Source organism: Oryctolagus cuniculus, chromosome 8 (genome assembly GCF_051225735.1).
Source record: "Oryctolagus cuniculus isolate XC-2025 breed Fujian yellow rabbit chromosome 8, ASM5122573v1, whole genome shotgun sequence".
In the NCBI taxonomy this organism is placed as follows: domain Eukaryota; kingdom Metazoa; phylum Chordata; class Mammalia; order Lagomorpha; family Leporidae; genus Oryctolagus; species Oryctolagus cuniculus.
Genome location: NC_142874.1, coordinates 117,605,245 through 117,627,282, shown reverse-complemented (window position 1 = coordinate 117,627,282; position 22,038 = coordinate 117,605,245). Strand labels below are relative to the sequence as shown.

General features: G+C 43.2%; 1 protein-coding gene across 3 annotated transcripts in view; it reads left to right on the top strand.

Annotated features, from left to right (window-relative positions):
• Nucleotides 1-22,038, top strand: part of MRPL1 (mitochondrial ribosomal protein L1) — a 100,756-nt gene that overhangs the window by 42,634 nt on the left and 36,084 nt on the right. For 2 of the 3 annotated variants that reach the window (XM_089303195.1, XM_089303196.1), the window contains exon 7: nt 15,747-15,853. The exons of the other annotated variant lie outside the window; for it this stretch is intronic. In XM_089303195.1, the coding sequence (XP_089159321.1) occupies nt 15,747-15,853 (107 nt within the window). The remainder of the gene's footprint in view (nt 1-15,746; nt 15,854-22,038) is intronic. 3 annotated transcript variants of the gene reach the window in all.

Sequence of the window (22,038 nt, the reverse complement as noted above, 5' to 3'; positions counted from 1 at the left end):
ATTCAAATACCAGCTAAAGAAAGAGGCTTTTAAAGCCATCTTAGTATAAGGGGTTTTTACCCCAGCCCCTCTGCTTCCCATTGTCACTGTGTATTTTGTTGTTGTTACCAGAGATAGCTGCTTAGAGATTCTTGTCTTTGTGCAAGAAAGCATTCATATGTAGTAGAATAGCAGTATGCATGCTAGCTTAGTATAATGGAGAGAGTACACCTGACACACCAGGCTGACATCTCAGTAAAGAACTGAGTCCATTTTGGGTTGGAGTTTGAGTATAAGCCCCCTCCTCCCTTTCCTGGAAAATTACCAGTTGGGGGTGTTTTCTAGGTGTTGAGTTCTGGAAAATCTTCCCAGGACCTTATCAGCCTCTGGTGGTAGGCAAGGGAGAGTCCTCTAAGCTGCCCCCAGGGAGAGGGCCAAAATCCATCTAACAGGGTTACTGAGCAGGAGTAGTTACTTTAGGTGTCATTGCTGGTCTGCTTTCAGGGCTTGTTTCTTCTTGTTTCCACCTCACTTAAATTCATTTTCTTTCAAAATTCCCATTTTCCTCAAAAAAAAAAAGAAAAAAGACAAATCTCATTTTCTTTGGCCCCTCTTACACATAGGTTAGTGTTTGTCTAGCCACCTAACATTATTATACTTTTGTATTATTTTTAGGACTTCATCTTATATTTTGTAATGTGTTTTCGGTTCTTCCAGTTTTTTTGTTTTGTCCCTTGCTGTATTCTCACGGCCCAGGGTAGTGCCGGAACATAGTTGGTAGTCTGCAAATGTTTGTGCAATGAATGGACATTTAATTCAGCATTCAGCTGGTAGAAGATATAAAAGTAAACAATGAAATAGATTGTTTGCAATTTATAATATTTTTATTATAACTGTATTTTTAGTAATTGACTATGATTTACTGTGTGCCAGCATTGGATGTGATGACTATGAATAAGACACAGAAGATACTTGACAACATGGAACTAATACTTTCATTTCCTATAGTAGACAAATTGGTTAGACATTAGTACTTGATAATGCCCAGATTTCTCCAGGTTTTTTTTTTTTTAATATTCATTTATGTACTTGAGAGGCAGAGTTACACAGAGAGAGGTCTTCCATCTGCTGGTTCACTCCCCAAATAGCTGCCACAACCAGAGCTGGGCCTATCTGAAGCCAGGAGCCAGGAGCTTCTTCCAGGTTTCCCACCCCGGTGCAGGGTCCCAAGCACTTGGGCCACTTTCTGCTCTTTTTCCAGGCCATCAGCTGGGAGCTAGATTGGAAGTAGAGGAGCTGGGACTCAAACTGGCACCCATGTGTAATTAGTGCTGGCATCTCAAGGGGTGCTTAACTGACTGCCACAGCACTGGCCCCCAGATTTCTCTAGTAACCAATCAAAACATTGTCTGCTTTCCAACCTTCATCTGATTCACCTATCCTTTTTTTTTTTTTTTTTTTTTTTTTTTGACAGACAGAGTGGACAGTGAGAGAGAGAGACAGAGAGAAAGGTCTTCCTTTGCCGTTGGTTCACCCTCCAGTGGCCGCCGCGGCCGGCGCGCTGCGGCCGGCGCACCGCGCTGATCCGATGGCAGGAGCCAGGAGCCAGGTGCTTTTCCTGGTCTCCCATGGGGTGCAGGGCCCAAGCACCTGGGCCATCCTCCACTGCACTCCCTGGCCACAGCAGAGGGCTGGCCTGGAAGAGGGGCAACCGGGACAGAATCCGGCGCCCCGACCGGGACTAGAACCCGGTGTGCCGGCGCCGCTAGGTGGAGGATTAGCCTAGTGAGCCGCGGCGCCGGCCCACCTATCCTTTTTTTGTTGTTGTTGTTAAAGATTTATTTATTTATTTGAAAGTCAGAGTTGCACAGAGATAGAGGAGAGGCAGAGAGAGAGAAAGAAAGGTCTTCCTTCTGTTGGTTCACTCCCCAAATGGCCGCTACGGCTGGCGCTGCGCCAATCCGAAGCCAGGAGCCAGGTGGCTCTTCCTGGTCTCCGATGCGGGTGCATCCTCCACTGCCCTCCCAGGCCACAGCAGAGAGCTGGACTGGAAGAGGGGCAACCCGGACTAGAACCTGGCGCTCATATGGGATGCCGGTGCCGCAGGCGGAAGGATTAACCAAATGAGCCACAGCACCAGCCCCCACCTATACTTTCTACATACAATCTTGGTTCTTTCTGTTGGTTTATACCATGTTTTTCCATACAAGTTGGCTTGAAGCTGTTGACTATGTCCATTTCCTTACGAAGTGTTATTCTTCTTTACAGTCTTCTCTATCATAATTAAATGGAAATGTTGCCCTCAATTACAATCACATTTTTTTCTACATTCAAATGTCTATTCTTAGTGTTTTCTCTTTCTCTCTCTCTTTTTAAGACTTATTTATTTATTTGAAAGGCAAAGTTACAGAGAGCCAGAGGTAGAGGCGGAGAGAGGTCTTCTATCCGCTGGTTCACTCCCCAGATGACTGCAACAGCCATAGCTGGGCAGATCTGAAGCCAGGAGCCGGGTCTCCTGTGTGGGTCTCTGATGCAGGTGCAGGGGCTCAAGGACTTGGGGCATATTCTACTCTTTCCCAGGCCATAGCAGAGAGCTAGATCGGAAGTGGAGCAGCCGGGATTTGTTTGTTTGTTTGTGTATTTATTTATTTATTTTTAAGATGTATTTATTTATTTAAAAGTCAGAGTTACACAGAGAGAGAAGGAGAGGCAGAGAGAGAGAGAGAGAGAGAGAGAGAGAGAGAGGTCTTCCATCCACTGGTTCACTCCCCAGATACCTGCAATGGCTAGAGCAGGAGCCAGGAGCATCTTCCAGTTCTCCCACATGGATGTAAGGGCCCAAGGACTTGGGCCATCTTCCACTGCTTTCCCAGGCTATAGCAGAGAGCTAGATCAGAAGTGGAGCAGCCAGGATTTGAACTGGCTCCCATATGGGATGCCGGCACTGCAGGCAGTGGCTTTACCCGCTGTGCCGCAGCACCAGCCCCAGTGTTCTCTATTTTCATGAGTCTTGTACATGTACAGTTCTAACTCATCCTTGTCACTAACTGTCCACTCATCTTCCCTAGTAAAGGAAGAAAAGAGCAGGTATATTACAATGAAATACCTCATCATATAATTTAGTACAGGTTATGTTCACTGCGGATATTGAGAGAATTAGAGGAAGAAAAATGAAAGGAAGAAAGGAAAAGTAGAAAAATAGAAGAGCATAAAAGCACATAAAAAGGGAAAGTAGAGAAAGGAGAGGGCAGTTCCTTAGCAATAAGGGATAGCAAAGCTATAGAAATAGCAGTGACAATTTAACATTAAACTATATTGAAAAGAAGTATAGAATACTAGTTAACATAGCTTTTTAGCCTTGGCTTTTCCTTGTTATGACCTTGAGCAAATTTTAGTATTCTTTTCTTTTTTCAATTGATTGTATTTATTTGAAAAGCAGAGAGAGGGAGAGTAACAGAAGCAAAAGATAGACCTCACATCTGCCGTTTCACTCCACAGATGCCCACAGTAGCTGGGGCTGGGCCAAGCTAAAGCTAGGAGCCAGCAACCCAATCTAGGCTTCTCATGTGGGTGTCACGGACCCAACTATTTGAACCATCATCATCTGTTGCCTCCCTGGGTGTCTATTAGCAGGAAGCTGAAGTTGGGGGTGGAGCTAGGCATTGTATTCAGATACTGTGATATAGGATGCTGATGTCCCAAGCATCTTAACCCCTGTGTCAAATGCTTTTCTCCAGAAAACTTTTTTTTTAACTTTTTTTTTTTTTTTTTTTTTTGACAGGCAGAGTGGATAGTGAGAGAGAGAGACAGGGAGAAAGGTCTTCCTTTACCGTTGCACCCTCCTATAGCGGCCGCGGCTGGTGTGCTGCGGCCGGCGCACCGCGCTGATCCAGCAGGAGCCAGGTGCTTATCCTCGTCTCCCATGGGGTGCAGGGCCCAAGCACCTGGGCCATCCTCCACTGCACTCCCGGGCCATAACAGAGAGCTGGCCTGGAAGAGGAGCAACCGGGACAGAATCCGGCACCCCGACTGGGACTAGAACCCAGTGTGCCAGCGCCGCAGGCGGAGGATTAGCCTGTTGAGCCACGGCACCGGCCCAGAAAACTTTTAAACATTTTTCTGTCTCCAGTTACTCTTCTACAGAATGAGTTTCATCATACCATCTACCCCATAATGTTTTTGTGGCAATGTATACAGAGCATAGCACAAGCCCAGTGCTTAAAGTATACACTATTTGTGAGTCACTGTTGTTGCTATTGCCTCCCTACTACAGTTCTCAAGTAGCTGTTTGTTTTCCACGATTATTTTAGGAGAATTTACTCTTTTTCGTGTTTTCATATACCACTTATACCTTCGTAACTCATTTGTTGAATAAGTGAATAGTTATTGAATGCCTGGTATGTGTATTACAGTTAATACTGAGGACTGAAAGATGAAAAGATATATAAGAAGGTATACATCAAGAGGGCAGAGATGAGAACAAACTCCTGCATTAACATGTAGTAAATCTAACAGTGGAAAATGTACAAAGAACTTAGAGGAATGAGAGACTGTTTTGCAGAATCAGATTATATAAAGAAGATAGTGAAATTGAGGTGTTAAGCATGAATAGGCGTATGTTTTCCTAACCTGCATGAGAAGGACATTCCTGGCAAAGAAAATGGCTTTTACTAATGCACGAAAGTAGGAGAGAGCCAGTTGTGTTCAGGAAATTATAAGTAGCGTTCTATCGTTTGGTACATAAAGTGCTATCAGATGGTGGTGTTCAGTGGGGTTGGACAGTGATAGGCAGTGGGCCAGATCACAGAGGGCTTTCTGTGCCCTACCATGAAGATTAGATTTTATCCTCTGTGCATGCAGAAGCCATTGCTAGGAAGTGACACAAGATTTGCTTATTAGAATGAGTGTTGGAGAGATTGTGTAAATGGTAGAGTGACCATATGAGGAAGGTGAAGTGTTAAGATCAGACAGCAGTGAGGAAGCTATTGCAAGAGTCTAGGAAAAAGATGACAAAATAAATAATTTGGTAGCGGCAGTGAAGACAGAAGAGAATGGGTCATTGAAGAGGTGGAATTAACAGAAGCTGTTGAGTTATGAGGATAAGGGAGAGGGAAGAATCTAGAATGATTCCCTAATTTTGATAGTGAGTTTTATTTTAAAGATGAACTATAGGAAGTGAAGCAAATTTGAGCATGATGGTTGCATCACGAGGGGAGGGGAGTAAATGGGCTGATGCAAAAGTATTGTGTATTAACGTGAAGTGGGTTGTGATAAATGGGTGCATTGTGGTCTCTAAATCAAGTAAAAAAAAAAGCACAGAAAGAGATAGTATGAAACTAAGAGGAACAGAAACATACTGAAGAGTTTTGCTGGAAACAAAAGATGAGACTGAATGTTTGGTCTAGAGCTTAAGATGCTGCTTGAAACACCCACGACCCATATCATAGAGCCTAGTTTCTAGTCCTTGGCTCTGCTTCTAGTTCCAACTAACTTTTTTGTAAATTTATTTTTAAAGAAATATGAATTTCATAAGTACAACTTTAGGGATATAGTTATTCTTCCCACCATATCAGTCCTCCCACCCATCTCCCACCCCTCCTCTTCTTCCCTCTCCCCTTGCCAGTCCCATTCTCTGTTAAGATTCATTTTCAATTAATTTTGAACTCAGAAGACCTACTCTATACTAAGTAAAGCTTCAACAATTCTCATACACACACACACAAAACCATTTGACAGCTCATTTTACAGTTAACTCTCAATACAACTCATTGAGGACAGATGTCCTGCATGGGGAGTTATTACACAGTGACTCTTGTTAACTCTGATGTATGACGTCAGTGACCATTTGATGCTCTTGACGTGAGCTGCCTTCGCTACGGAAGCCTTTTGAGTCCACAAATACTGTCAGTATTTGGACAAGGCCATAAGGAAAGTGGAAGTTCTCTCCTCCTTTCAGAGAAAAATACATCCTTCTTTGATGGCCACTTCTTTCCTCTGGGGTCTCACTCACAGACATCCTTCATGTAGAACTTTTTTGCCACAATGTCTTGGCTTCTCTTGCCTAAAATACTCTCATGGGCCTTTCAGCCAGACCAGGAAGCCTTAAGGGCTGATTCTGAGGTCAAAGTCCAACTTCCTCTTACTGCACACCCTGAGAGGCAGCTCAAGTAGTTGGGTGATTGTCACTCATGTGGGAGACCTGGATTGAATTCTTGGCTCCCAGCTTTGGCCTGGACCAGCCTCAGCTGTTATGGGCATTTGGGGAATGTACCAGTGGATTCAAGTTCTCTCTCTGCTTCTGACATATTCTCTCTCACACTGGCCTATAATTAAAAAAAAAAAAAAATGCTGTAAAGGAGGGACAGAGAAACACACAATATAAGATAAATAGAAAACATATATTAAAGACCTAAATTCATCCATATCAGTAGTTCTGTTAATTGGAAATGGATTGCACATTTCATCCACAGGCACAGTTTACCACTAATGCAAAAGCAGTCCAAGTTAAACTGAATATATTGAAGGCACCTTTATATTCAAACACACAAAAAGGCTGAAAGTAAAATGATGGGTGAAGATATGTCATGAAAACAGTGATCAATATAGAGTGGACTGGTGATACCAATACCAGCAGAATTGACTTTTAGGTCAAGGAATATATCTACAGAAAAAGATAGATATTCTATCATAGTAATAGCACATACTCATCTGGAAAAGAGCTTCAAAATACAGGAAGCCAAAACTGACAGAATTGAAAGGGGAAATAGACTAATCATGAAATACGGTTGGAGATTTTAATATTTTTCTCAGTCACTGATAGAACTTACAGACAGAAAATCAATGAAAGATTTGAGTAACACTGTCAACCAACATGCCTAATTTGTATCTATAGAGTGCGTCACTCATCAATAGCAAGTGTTAGTGTTGGACACTTACCATGGTACACCAGTCGCTGGGTTATAAGGCAAGCCTTTAGGTCTTACATTTATTATTTAAAAGAATTGAAGTCATACACAGTGTGTCTTCTGTTCATAACTAAGTTAAATTAGAAATCATTAATCATGAAAAATATCCACATACATTAGAATGAGAACACATGCTAGTAAATAACTCAAAGAAGAAATTAGACAAAGCCTTCCATGAGTGACAGTGAAAACACAACACATCAAAGCATGTGAGATACAGTTGAAGTAGTTCTCAGAGGGAAATCTTAAGCTTTAAAGGCTAAATTAGGAAAGAAGAATGGTTTAAAGCCATTGTGCTAAGATAAAATCTTAAGAACCTAGGAAATAAACAACAAATTAAACCCAAACTAAATAGAAGCAATACAATGATAAAGATCAGAGTAGAAGACACTGGAATGGAAAGGACAAATAATAGAAGAGAAGCAATGAAAACAAAACCGGTTCTTTGAAAAGATCAGTAAAGCTGTAACATTTAAGTGACACTGATTAAAAACAAAAAAAAAAAAGAGGGATGACAAAGATTATCAGCATCAGGAATGAACTAAGAAAATGACAAGACAAACTGTTGATTGGAGAAACATGCTACACATACAAGTATGCATGTATTAAAAATTATTTGCACCAAAATAAACTTATCTCCATTTTCCATAAAATTTTTGAAGTAGCTGCTTATTGTAACAAGCCCCTGAAAGCAGAACATATAAAGAAGTCTTATAACTTAGCAAAACTATCAACCTGATTGTTATTTTTATTTTCTTTAAAAATTTATTTATTTATTTGAAAGGCAGAATTACAGAGAGGGAAAGAAGGGGGAGAGAGAGAGAGAGAGAGAGATCTTTGTTAGGAAAATGGAGCAGTCTTATCTATGGCGCGATCTATACCCTGACACCATCCTAGGCTGTAGCCCCTGCCATCATTGCTGGGAGCCAGGTGGCCACATGGCCCAACTACTGGTGTCAAGCTCCACCCTAATCCTAATAGGATTCACTGCTTCTGCTTCCCTTCCTGCCCTCCAGCAAAGTTTTAAAAGGACCTGTTCTTTAACACGTGGCTCTCTCTCTCTTGCTCTCCCCTCTCACTCTCTTCTCTCTCTCTCTCTCACTTTATATTTATTTGACAGGTAGAGCTATAGACAGAGAGAGAGACAAGAGAAAGGTCTTCCTTCTGTTGGTTCACTCCACAAATGGCCGCTACAGCCGGCACTGCACCGATCAGAAAGCCAGGTGCTTCCTCCTGGTCTCCCATGCGGGTACAGGGGCCCATGCACTTGGGCCATCCTCCACTGCCTTCCCGGGCCACAGCAGAGAGCTGGACTGGAAGAGGAGCAACCGGGACTAGCACCCGGCCCCCATATGGGATGCTGGCACCGCAGGCAGAGAATTAACCAAATGAGCCACAGTGCCAGCCCCTCCCCTCTCTCTTGCCTCTGCTCCTCTTTCCTCTCCCATGCTCGCTCACTCTCTTCCTTTCTATCTCCTGACCTCTGTCTCTCTCTTACGCTCTCCTTCTCCCTCTTTTCCTTCTTCGCCCCTTCCCTCCAGTCTGTTGGGTATTCTCCAATAAACCCGTTTCCTTACTCCAGTGTTTGGTGTGTGTTGTGGCTGTCTTACAATCTTCTATCTGGTTCACTCCCCAGGTGGCTGCAATGGTCTGAGCTGAGCCAGAAGCTTCATCTGGGTTTTTCATGGGGGTGGCAGGGGTCCAAACACTTGGGCCATCTTCTGCTGCTTTGCCTGGGCCGTTAGCAGGGATGTGGATTGGAAGTGAAACAGCTAGGACCCAAACCTGCACCCATGTGGGATGCTAGCGTCATAAGCAGTGGCTTTACTCACTACGCCACAAGGCCAGTTCCAACCTGATTTTTAAAAAGAAGGGCAGTGGGGCAGGTTTTACTCTAGTGGTTAAGAGGTTAAGATTCTGGTTGGGATGTCTGTGTCCTGCATTGGAGTGTCTGGGTTTGGAGCCCTGCTCCAGTTCCTGACTCTGGCTTCCTGCTGGTGCTCAAGTGACTGAGTTCCTGACACCCATGTGAGAGATCTGGATTTTGTTCCTGGCTTCCAGCTTTGGCCCAGCACCATCTTAACTGTTTCAGGTGTTTGAGGTATGAATTGCTCCATGAGAGCGTGCCTGCATACTCTCTCTCTCTTCTCCAATAAATAAAATTTAAAAAAAGTTAAGAGGGGGACAGAATCAGGCACTTTGCAAAATAATATGTATATATTTGCAAACATATATATAAACAAATATATAAAAATAAATATATATAAATATAAAAAATTATATATATAAATAAACAAATATATATATGTTTGCAAATATAATATATAAGTGATTAAGGACGTGAAATGATCTTAAACATCTTGGATACTAGAGAAATACAAAGTAAAGAGAAAGACAAAAGAAAATACAAAGGTAAAGTTTGATTTGTACTGTTTTATGATGGAACTGGCTTAAATGTAAGTCTCATCAACCCTAATTTATTATCTTTTCTGAAATTTTTTTTTAAGATTTATTTTACTTATCTGAAAGAGTTACAGAGAGAGGCAGAGAGAGAGAGAGAGAGGGAGAGAGGTCTTCCATCTGCTGGTTCATTCCCCAAATGGCCTCAACAGCCAAAGCTGAGCTGATCTGCAGCCAGGATCCAGGAGCTTCTTCCAAGTCTTCCATGTGGTGCAGGGGCCCAAGGGTTTGGGTCATCCTCTGCTGCTTTCCCAGGCGCATTAGGCAGGGAGCTAGATTGGAAGTGGAACAGCTGGGACTTGAACTGGCATTCATATGGGAAGCTGGCACCACAGGCCAAGGCTTTAATCCACTGTGTTATAGTGCCAGCCCTTCTGAAAGTTTCTTCTTTTTTTTTCTTTAAAGGAACCAGGATTTTTTTTTTTTTAAAGATTTATTTATTTGTGGCCGGCGCTGCGGCTCACTAGGCTAATCCTCCACCTTGCGGTGCCGACACACCGGGTTCTAGTCCCGGTCGGGGTGCCGGATTCTGTCCCGGTTGCCCCTCTTCCAGGCCAGCTCTCTGCTGTGGCCAGGGAGTGCAGTGGAGGATGGCCCAAGTGCTTGGGTCCTGCACCCCATGGGAGACCAGGAGAAGCACCTGGCTCCTGCCATCGGATCAGTGCGATGCGCCGGCCGCAGCGCACCGGCTGCGGCGGCCCTTGGAGGGTGAACCAACGGCAAAGGAAGACCTTTCTCTCTGTCTCTCTCTCTCACTGTCCACTCTGCCTGTCAAAAAAAAAAAAAAAAAAAAAAGAATTTATTTATTTGAAAGGCAGTTACAGAGAGGCAGAGGCAAAGAGACAGAGAGGTCATCTGGAACTGGGCTGATCTGAAGTCAGGATCTTGGAGCTTCTTCCCGGTCTCCCACGTAGGTGCAGGGGCCCAAGGACTTGGGCCATCTTCCACTGCTTTCCCAGGCCATAGCAGAAAGCTGGATCAAAAGTGGAGAAGCTGGGATTAGAACCAGCACCCATGAAAGCTTTCTTTCTTTTTTTTTTTTTTTTTTAAGATTTATTTTATTTACTTGAAAGTCAGAGTTACAGAGAGAGGAGAGGCAGAGAGAGAGAGAGAGGTCTTCCATCCGATGGTTCACTTCCCAATTGGCCGCAACGGCCGGAGCTGTGCCAATCCGAACTCAGGAGCCAGGAGCTTCTTCTGGGTCTCCTCTGTGGGTACAGGGGCCCAGGGACTTGGGCCATCTACTGCTTTCCCAGGCCATAGCAGAGAGCTGGATCAAAAGTGGAGCAGCTGGGTCTTGAACCGGTGCCCATATAGGATGCCGGTGCTTCAGGCCAGGGTGTTAACCCACTATGCCACAGCACCACCAGCCCGTTTCTTATTTCTAATTGTAAGCTATTTTTTTTTTATATTCTATCAGTACCTTAATTCAATATTTTAATGTGGAACTATTTTCCATTCCTTCTTAAGTCCTATTCTTTCCGACTTCATTACCATTGCATCATCACAAGGATATTAGACTCAAAATTATGAAGTCATTTATTTGTTCATTCTTCCAACAAACATTTATCATAGTTACTTCTTACTAATTATCTGCCTGTCTCTAGTGGACAAATCAGGTAGGTGGTTAGAAATCATGAGAGACTGTGGCCAGAGATATACGTTAAGCAATTAGAAATGGCTAAATGGTATTTAAGACCATGTGTCTGGATGAGACTTAGGGAGATGTGCATGAATAGAATATGAGAGGTCAGATGACTGAGCCCTGGGTAGTTCAAACTTTGGAAGTCAGCTAAGTGAGGGTGATGCTTAGCAAATGAGAATGGAATGGAACAGCCAATGATAGCTGTTTCCAGGGAGAAGTCAAGATATTCTAAGGACTTGAGCATTTGGTGCAGTGACTTAAGATGCTACATGGGGCGCCTGCATCCCATATCAGAGTTCCTGTGCTCAAGTCCTAGTTCTACTTCAGTTTCTAGCTTCCTGCTAATGCACACTCTGGGTGGCAGCAGATGATGGCTCAAGTACTTGGATTCCTGCCACTTGTGTGAGAGACCTGATATGAGGTACAAACTCCTGGCTTCTGCGTGCCCCACCCCGGCTATGGTGGGCCTTTGGAGAGGGAACCAGTGAAGGGAAGATCTTTCTTTGTCTTTCTCTTTCTCTCTGACTTTCAAATAAAAGAAAAATATATTAAAAAAATTAGAAAAATATTTTGAGGCCGGCGCCGCGGCTCAATAGGCTAATCCTCCACCTAGCGGCGCTGGCACACCGGGTTCTAGTCCCAGTTGGGGCGCCGGATTCTTTCCTGGTTGCCCCTCTGCCCCTCTTCCAGGCCAGCTCTCTGCTGTGGCCCGGGAAGGCAGTGGAGGATGGCCCAAGTGCTTGGGCCCTGCACCCCATGGGAGACCAGGAGAAGCACCTGGCTCCTATCTTCAGATCAGCGCGGTGTGCCGGCTGTAGCGCGCCAGCTGTGGCGGCCATTGGAGGGTGAACCAATGGCAAAAGGAAGACCTTTCTCTCTGTTTCTCTCTCACTATCCACTCTGCCTGTCAAAAAAAAATTTTTTTTTTGAGAAAAAGAGAGACACTCTAAACTATGCTGATAGGTCAGGTCAGAGAAACATGAGCAATGACTTGGATTTGCTTGACAAAAATTTTTCAATGGAGTAATAAAAATGATAACTTGATTGAAGTAGGTATAAGAGAAAATGAGAGGAAGTAGAGAAAGAAAAACATTTTTTTAAAAATAATTTATGCCCTTTTTGTTTTTAAAGGTATATTATTTATTTGAAAGGCAGAGTTACAGAGAGAAAGAGAAGGAGAGACAGAAAGAGATTTTCCATCCACTGATTCACTCCCCAAGTGGCCATAATGGACAGAGCCAGGCTGATGTGAAAACAGAAGCTAGGAACTTCCTCTGGTTCTCCCAAGTGGCTACAGGGGCCCAAGTATTTGGGCCATCTTGTGTTGCTTTCCCAGGCGCATTAGCTGGATTGGAAGAGGAGCAACTGGATTTTAACTGGCACCCCTACGGTATGCTTGTTCTGCAGATGGCGGCTTTACCTGTAAACTATGCCACAGCACCAGCCTCAAGAACTTACGTTCTAATGTGAAATCATAGGAGATTTGTTTTTTTTTTTCTTTTTAGGGTGGGAGATTTGATACCAAGTTTGTAAGCTAAGGAAGATTATCTCAGAAAGCAGAAAAAGTTGACCATGTAGAGAGAAGGGCAGGATCGTGCTGATTTCTGGGTGAGCATTGGTCAGTTCAGGGTGTTGCTGTAGATTCGTTCTGAGAGGAGAAGCGTGGTGGGGCAAGAGGTGTGGAGTCACCACACAGACCCCGGGAGTCGGGTGAAAGTGGGCAGGAGGCAAGCAGCTCGCAGACTTGTTTATTTCAGTTGGTACAGCAGCTTATATAGCCGAGGCAGCCAATTTGGTCAAGGGGCGGTTTATGCCCTAACCAGTCACAGCCTGTTGCCAGGCAGGTGCCATTGCCAGGTGGTTTCCCAGGTGGTTTCCAAAGCCATTCCTGAGTAACTGATGCTCGCTTGCCAGCAGCCTTCTTGGCATGGCCTTCTCATTTCACCTCATTAGGGCACAGATGAGAGGTGGCCTTTGGTAGAAGCATAGATAGTTCTGTAATGTCAGGTTGGAACAAGTGTTTGGGTGTGGGTTCTGGTCAGTTACTGATTACTTTTTTTAAAGATTTATTTATTTATTTGAAAGTCATAGTTACACAGAGAAAGAAGGAGAGGCAGAGAGAGAGAGAGAGAGAGAGAGGTCTTCCATCTGCTGGTTTACTCCCCAATTGGCCGCAGTGGCTGGAGCTGCACCTATCTGAAGTCAGGAGCCAGGAACTTCTTCTGGGTCTCCCACACAGGTGCAGTGGCCATGGGACTTGGGCCGACCTCCACTGCTTTCCCAGGTTATAGCAGAGAACTGGATTGGAAGTGGAGCAGCTGGGACTTGAACCAGTGCCCAATTGGGATGCTGGCACTGCAGGTGGCTGCTTTACCTACTACACCACAGCACCGGCCCCCTGAGTAATTCTTGAGCTCTCACTGCATACAAACCCCTGTTCTTTTTAAAAATATACCTTTAAAAATAATGAAATTTAAATACAGGTAGTTTAACCAGATGTATCTTTTTGGAATACCACTGTTAGCAGCTTACTGTTTATTATTATACTCTCTGTTGAAAAACTTAGTATTCTAAGTAATTCTTCCATTTGCATGCATCTCTTATCTCTTAACTAGATTGTAAGCTCCTCAGGGGTAATTGCTTTCATTTATAGCTGAAATGCTCCTGAGTCATACTGAACAAGTCCTAAAATAACTTGGGAGTAGCACATGCTGAGGGTACACTGTGTATGCCATGTCACGAGATCTTCACATTGACTCATGGAGGGAAGACCTGGTGGAGGCACAGTGACAGTGGCATCTCTTTAGTGGTACATTATTGATTTATGTTCCTTACCCTTCAAATGATTAACAATTTCAATGCATAGAATTAAAAGTCTTCAAGTTAAATTATGGTATATTAGAATATTAAGCATATATATTTTGTGTATTAAATTTGAGTTAAATAATGACTGAATCATAGGCAAGTGTAATTTAGTTTTGGAGTCACTTGTATAATGTTTTGAAAGTTCTTACTCTGTTTTTCTCTACCCTAATAGAAGACAAAGCGACGTTAGAATGCAATAAATTAAATTTTAGTCCTTGATGTTTCTTGTACCAATTTCTATAACTGTGCATAATGAACTGCCTCAAGATTGTATCATTCATTATGATGTTTCCACTGCTAAATCTTTTTTTTTTTTGGACGGGCAGAGTGGATAGTGAAAGAGAGAGAGACAGAGAGAAAGGTCTTCCTTTTTGTCGTTGGTTCACCCTCCAATGGCTGCCACAGTTGGCGCTCTGTGGCCGGCGCATTGCACTGATCCGAAGCCAGGAGCCAGGTGCTTCTCTTGGTCTCCCATGCGAGTGCAGGGCCCAAGGACTTGGGCCATCCTGCACTGCACTCCCGGGCCACAGCAGAGAGCTGGCCTGGAAGAGGGGCAACCGGGACAGAACCAGTGCCCCAACTGGGAATGGAACCTGGTGTGCCGCCGCCGCTAGGCGGAGGATTAGCCTATTGAGCCGTGGTGCCGGCCTCCACTGCTAAATCTTGTTGCTTTCTAGTTTTTCGATTTTATGGTAAAGCAAGTCAGACAAATTGTGCACAAAGGTAGTAGAAATTCCTTTTTCTTTTTTTAAAGATTTGTTTATTTGAAAGAGATACAGAGAAAGGAGGGGGAGAGAGGGAGAGGGAGGGAGAGACAGAGAGAAAGAGAGAGACCTTCCATCCTTTAGTTCACTCCCCAAAGGGCTGCAACAGCTGGAGCTGGGCCAATCCAAAGCCAGGAGCCAGGAGCTTCTTCCTGGTCTCCCACATGGGTGCAGGGCCCCAAGGACTTGGGCCATCTTCTACTGCTTTCCCAGGCCATAGCAGAGAGCTGGGTCAGAAGTGGAGCAGCTGGGCCTCAAACTGGCACCCGTATAGGATGCCAGTAATGCAGATGGAGGCTTAACCTTCTATGCCACAGTGCTGGCCCCTAGGCAGTTCTTAAAAGATTCCAGGATTGTACTATTAGTTTTCATAATAAAATATTTTATAGATTTTAATTTTTATCTCTTTTTAAAGTATGGTATCAGCATTGCATGTATTTATTTCTATCATGATGTAACAATCTTACTACAAACTTTGTGACCTAAAAACAACACATGCTTATTATGTCATCATTTCTGTGTGTCAAGAATGTATATACAGCTGAGCTAAGTCCTCTGATTAACAGTCTCACAGAACTGCAGGTACCATGTTGGCTGGGGCAGTGATCTTATCTGAGACTTGCCTGGGGATGGACTACTTCCAGAATCACATGATTGCTGGAAGAATTCCGTTCCTTGCAGGCTGCTGCACTGAAAGCTTTAGTTTGTTGCTGGCTGCCAGCCAACCTGAGGCTGCTCTCAGCTTGTTGCTCCATGATCCTTTCCATGTGGCAGCTTCCAACATTCCGGCTTTGCTTTTTTTCTTGCTAGTAAGGAAGTTCCTCCCAAGGTAGCATCATAGTCTCACGTAACCTAGTCATGTCCACATCATCATTCTTGCTTAGAAGCTGCAGGTCTCATCTCTACATTCAGCGGGAGGAATTCACACACAAGCACCAAAACAGATCTGTGTGTTGCAGTGTGTTTGCTGTGTCCTTACAAATGTGATACATGTTCATCTTACTGAGTAATTTTTGGTGCTTGTTCAGATACAAGTGATAATTTTGGACTTTTAATTTTTCTAACCAGATTCCATTGGCCGCGACATTCCCAAAATGCTTGAATTATTTAAAACTGGACATGAAATTGAGGTAGATGAAGAAAGGGAGAACTTTCTCGAGACCAAAATAGCAACAGTAAGTGATGGTGGAAATGATCAGACAATCCTCTTTTCTTCTTTGTACAGGTTATTCATTAATTATTTATCACATTATAATATACCCATCATTTGAACTTGTTCTTGGCACTAGCATTAGGGGTGACACAAAATATACACGTGGATAGTTTTTAAAATTCTGTTTATGAAACTCATAAATATTAATAATACTTTAGAATTTCTTCCTCCCAGAGTTATGTGCTATTCACTCACATTCACAGTCGACCCTTGAACAGCCTGGGTTTAAATTGAGTAGGTCCATTAGTATGTGGATTAATTTTTGAAAGATTTTAGCAAGTTGAAAACTTAAAAGTATGTAGCCTAGAGATGTCAAAAAAATTAAGTAAAGGGTAATGAGTGTACATCATATATGTAATAATTTATCATTTACTAGTATAAAATATATACAAATCTATTATAAGAAGTTAAAATTTATCAAAACTTATACACAGGCTGTTCATGGCATAATCAGTAGAAATATAAACAAGTGTAAAGATGCAGTATTAAATCATAACTGCATAATACTAACTATAGGACATACTCTGTTACTATAGTAATTCCCTAGCCTCCTTCTGTTTGCTCAAGTGTTGCAAGTATCCCTTTAAAACACCAGTGACATGCCAATAAATTGCTTATTGCAATAAAAAGTCATCTTCCATGTTTCTAGCATATTTCTTACTGTATATAATATATATAACATACAAAATTGACTGTAAACCTACCTAATTGGCTGCTCATGTTATTAGCAAAGCTTCTGGTCAACAGCAGGCTCTGAGACTCTGAGTAGTTAAGTTTGGGGGGGGGGGTCAAAATGTATGTATTTGTGAATTTTCAACTGTGGGTGGATGGGTGCTACTATACATACATCACCCCTCTCCCAATTCCCGAGATTGCCCAAGGGTCAGCTGTCTCTGTATACAGTTATCCTTTTTTATTCCTTTTTTATTTATTTTTGTTCTCTAATATTTAAGCTTATTGAGAATACTGGCTTGATCTTGCATATTCCCTATGAAACATTGCATAATGCTGAGTACGTAGTGGGTATGTAATATAGCTATAGTAGAGTTGAGTAGTTTATTTTATTTTAATCAGTTGTGTCTGGTTATCTTTGTATTTTTAAAATTGCTTGTCTACTTAAAGCTGATGCTGGAAATTGGTCTCCAATGCTAATTATAGGATCCTAATACAGGAATGTCAGATTTATAATGTTTTTTTTTTTAATAAATAAGTAGTAAAAATGTTAAGGTTTTTCACAAATAAGCTCTTTATTAAAGGATCTCAAAAGTACATGTTGATTTGCAAAATTTAAACAGTGCCTAACAAGGGTCAGATGCCTGTCTAGGCACTGTTTATATACACTATTTTTATCCTTAGTCCTATGAAGGTAAAATTATCACATCCATTTTAGATGAAGGCATGGAAACACAGAGAGCTAAAAACTTGTGAGGCTAGCGTGAAGCAGAATAGATAATTGAACCGTGGCAGTCACCTCAGGAGTGGAGGGAATCTTGTCTCTTGATTGGAATTATTTGAATGAATAGTTGTAATTCTTCCTCTTTCTCTTCCCATTTTTACTCTTAAGAGACATTCTATATGATAGCTAGCCATTAGTAGTCCAGACTAATTAGCTGTGTCTACTGTAAAGCATTGAAATATAGAAAAAGCACTCAGCTAGTGTTATAGTAGGAAAACCTACTCTAGAAAGGGAGTAAAACGGGTTTAATCTTCTCAGAAACTGGGAAACTCCTGTTTGACATTATTACCATCAAAGCTCAGCTCCAGCCGGCACCGCGGCTCACTAGGCTAATCCTCCACTTTGCGGCGCTGGCACACCGGGTTCTGTTCCGGTTGCCCCTCTTCCAGGCCAGCTCCCTGCTGTGGCCCAGGAGTGCAGTGGAGGATGGCCCAAGTCCTTGGGCCCTGCACCCCACGGGAGACCAGGAGAAGCGCCTGGCTCCTGCCATCGGATCAGCGCGGTGTGCTGGCCGCAGCGCGGCGGCCATTGGAGGGTGAACCAACTGCAAAAGGAAGACCTTTCTCTCTGTCTCTCTCTCTCACTGTCCACTCTGCCTGTCAAAAAAAAAAAAAAAAAAAAAGCTCAGCTCCATTTTAGTTGGCACCAAGCTCTGCTAGAATCTGATGTTGGAATTTGCTTGTTCCAAAAGACTCTTGGCAGCGCTTCTTGTTTTTTGGGGCGGACAACACTGTAATCTAAAAAACAAACAAAAACCAATCACATTTTAAGGTGCTGTTTTGGAGTTGTAGAGACTTGAGTGTGAATACCTGTTCTGCTACTTACAGGATGACAGACTTTAAGCATGTTTCTTAATGTGTCTCAGATTTCCTCATCTGTAAAGATGTGTATAGTAATACCTATTTCACAATATGTTTTTGAAGATGAGTTACATTTTTTAAATGGTGTTATATATTGTTATTATTTTTAAAGATTTATTTATTTATTTGAAAGGCAGAGCCACGGGGAGGGGGGCTTTCATTTGTTGGCTCAGCCTGCAATAGCCACATCTCATCGGCTGTTGCTGAGCTGGTCTGAAGCCAGGAGCCAGGAGCTTCTTCTGGGTCTCCCATGTGGATGCAGGGGCCCAAGGACTTGGGCCATCTTCCACTGCTTTCCCAGGCACATTAGCAGGGAGCTGGATTGGAAGTGGAGCAGCTGGGGCTCGAACCAGTGCCCACATGGGATGCCAGCACTGCAGGCAGTGGCTTTACCTTCTATGCCACGGCACTGGTGGCCCCTAAATGGTATTATATATCATTATTTTGATTGGCCTTTTAGGACTGGAATATCCTTTTTTAAATTTTTATTAAAGATTTTATTTTTATTTATTTGGAAGACTTAAACAGAGAGAGGAGAGGCAGAGAGTTGGTTCACTCCCTAGATGGCCACAATGGCCAGAGCTGCGCCAATCCGAACTCAGGAGCCAGGAGCTTCTTCCGGGTCTCCCACACGGGTGCAGTGGCCCAAGGATTTTGGGTCATCTCTGCTTTCCCAGGCCATAGCAGAGAGCTGGATTGGAAGAGGAGCAGCCGGGACTTGAACCGCTACCCATATGGGATGCCTGCACTTCAGGCCAGGGCATTAACCCACCGGCCCCAAGGACTGGAATATCCTTTAAAGAGTCTTCCTAGCTGGATCAAGCCTGCCATTTTCTAAGTAATATTTTCAGTGTATTCACTAGTTAATAATTAATTTAGTTGCTGACTCAGCGTATAAGAAAACATTTCATCTCATTCATCTTTTGTTTTGTTTTTTGATTAATGTCAGAGTGGCATGGACTCCAGATTAGATTACTCAGATCTTGTGGAGTTATAATGCCTCTTCTCAATGGAGAGGAAATCAACCTGTGTGTTTAAAGAAAATCTCTTGGATTACTACTAAAGATCATAGCGTAGTTGGAGGATGAGAGTGGGTTTAATTTCATCCTGTCTTGATTCACACCTAGTTCTAAATTAGAAATTTCTGTGTGCAGTTTACTCTCTAAACCTCAGCTTTTCTTTATTCCCCATAAGCAAAGTTATGATGGCAATGATGAGTACTTCCTAGGTTGGGAAGGAGTAGATGAGATGATAGCATAACAGTGACTTAGCAGACCACTTCTGCCTAGGTTGTAACAACAGAGACCTGGTTTCCCCTCCCACAGTCCCCATCACCTTGATGCCAAAATCAAACAAAACCACAGTGCAATGTTATTTGTGGACTTTCAAAACTAAATTTTAGCAAATAGAATCCAGCAGTATATAAATAGGATAACATATACTATGATTGTTGTAGTCCTGTTGTTGGTTGCTATAACAGAATACCTGAAACTGGGTGTTAAAGAATGGACACTTATTTTGGCTTATGATTCTTGAGGCTGGGAAGTCTAAGAGCATGTTGCGAGCATGTTGCAAGGGCCTGTGCTGTGTTGTAACCTGGTAGAAAAGTGGAAGCAGAAGGATGAGTGCATATGTGCAGAAGCAGCAAAACAGGGATTGTCTTGCATTAGGTATTAGCTCCTCATCTCTTAAAGGCCCAACCTCCTAACACCACCACGACAGTCAAGTTTCAACATGCAATTTGGAGGGGACATGCCATATTGAAATACCATAGCAGTGACCAAATAGGGTTTATATTAGGAATGTGAGGTTTATTATTAAAAAACAATCATTATGCCGGCGCCGCGACTCACTAGGCTAATCCTCCGCCTAGCGGCGCCGGTACACCGGGTTCTAGTCCCGGTCGGGGCGCCGGATTCTGTCCCGGTTGCCCCTCTTCCAGGCCAGCCCTCTGCTGTGGCCAGGGAGTGCAGTGGAGGATGGCCCAGGTGCTTGGGCCCTGTACCCCATGGGAGACCAGGAAAAGCACCTGGCTCCTGGCTCCTGCCATCGGATCAGCGCGGTGCGCCGGCCGCAGCGCGCCGGCCGCGGCGGCCATTGGAGGGTGAACCAACGGCAAAGGAAGACCTTTCTCTCTGTCTCTCTCTCTCACTGTCCACTCTGCCTGTCAGAAAAAAAAAAAAATCATTATAATTGGTTAGATTAACAAACTAAAAACAAAAGCCATATGATCATGTAAGTAGATGCAGTAAAAGCATTTAACAAAATCCAACATTCATTCCTGATGAAACCATCTTATCAGCTGCGGATAGAAGTCAGTGCGTCTCTGGCCTCAGAGTCAGCCCTAAAGGCACTCGGATCTGGCTGAAAAGCCCATGAGAGTATTTCAGGCATGGAAAGCCAAGACACTCTGGCAAAAAGATCTCTGTGAGTGAGATCCCAGTGGAAAGAACAGGGCTTCAAAGAGGGAGGTGCCTTTCTCTGAAGGGAGGAGAGAACCTCCACTTTGACTATGACCGTGTCTAAACAAGATAAGAGTCGGAGAACTCAAGGGGCTTCCATAGCCTTGGAAACTCATGACTGGTGCATAGGGAGATTACTGATGCCATAAACAGGAGTGTCAATTTGTAAAGTCAACAACAGGAGTCACTGTGCACTTACTCCTCATGTAGGATCTCTGTCCTTAATGTGCTGTACATTGAGGCTTAATGCTATAACGAGTACTCAAACAGTATATTTCACTTTGTGTTTCTATGGGGGTGCAAACGATTGAAATCTTTACTTAATGTACACTAAACTGATCTTCTGTAAAAAAAAAAAAAAGAAATTATCAATTCCCAACTTGACTCTCACTGGGATTAAACATGACAATAGGTCTGATCTGATTTCATCATCATTTAAAAAAAATCATCTATTATTTTTCACTTTATGTTTCTGTGTGGGAGCAAACTGTTGAAATCCTTACTTAAGGTATACTAAGCTGATCTTCTGTATATTAAGATAATCGAAAATGAATCTTGATGTGAATGGAAGGGGAGAGGGAGTGGGAAAGGGGAGGGTTGTGGGTGGGAGGGACGGTATGGGGGGGGAAGCCATTGTAACCCATGAGTCGTACTTTGGAAATTTATATTCATTAAATAAAAGATAAAAAAAAAAAGTCAGTGCGTTTAACTGATAAAGGATATCTATGAAAAACCAACAGCTGACGTCACACATAGTGAATGCTGCTTTCCTCCAAAGGTCAAGAACGTGACAGGGATGTCTGCTCTGATTGCTTCTGTTCATCATTGATCTGGGGATTCTGTCATCAGGCAAGAAACAGACAAGAAGGGTCTAGATGAGAAAGGAGGAAGTGAAACTGTCATGACTTGCAGATTCTTTTTTAAGATTTTATTTATTTATTTGAGAGTTAGAATTACAGACAGTGAGAGGGAGAGACAGAGAGAAAGGTCTTCTATCTGCTGGTTCACTCCCCAAAAGGCCAAAGTGGCTCAAGCTGAGCCGATCCAAGGCCAGGAGCCAGGGGCTTCCTCTGGGTCTCCCACATGGGTGCAGGGGCCCAAGCACTGGGGCCGTCTTCTACTGCTTTCCCAGGCCACAGCAGAGAGCTGGATCAGAAGAGGAGCAGCCGGGACTGGAACCAGCGCTTGTATGGGATACTAGTGCCACAGGCGGAGGATGAACTTACTGTGCCACAGTGCTGGCCCAGATTCTATAATCTTACTAGTAGAACAAAGTGAGTTAAGCTTGAAGATCTAGCTTAATATACAAGATTCAGTATTTCTGTGTAATAGCAATGAGAAATTAGAGATTGAAATAAAAAGTCAGTGC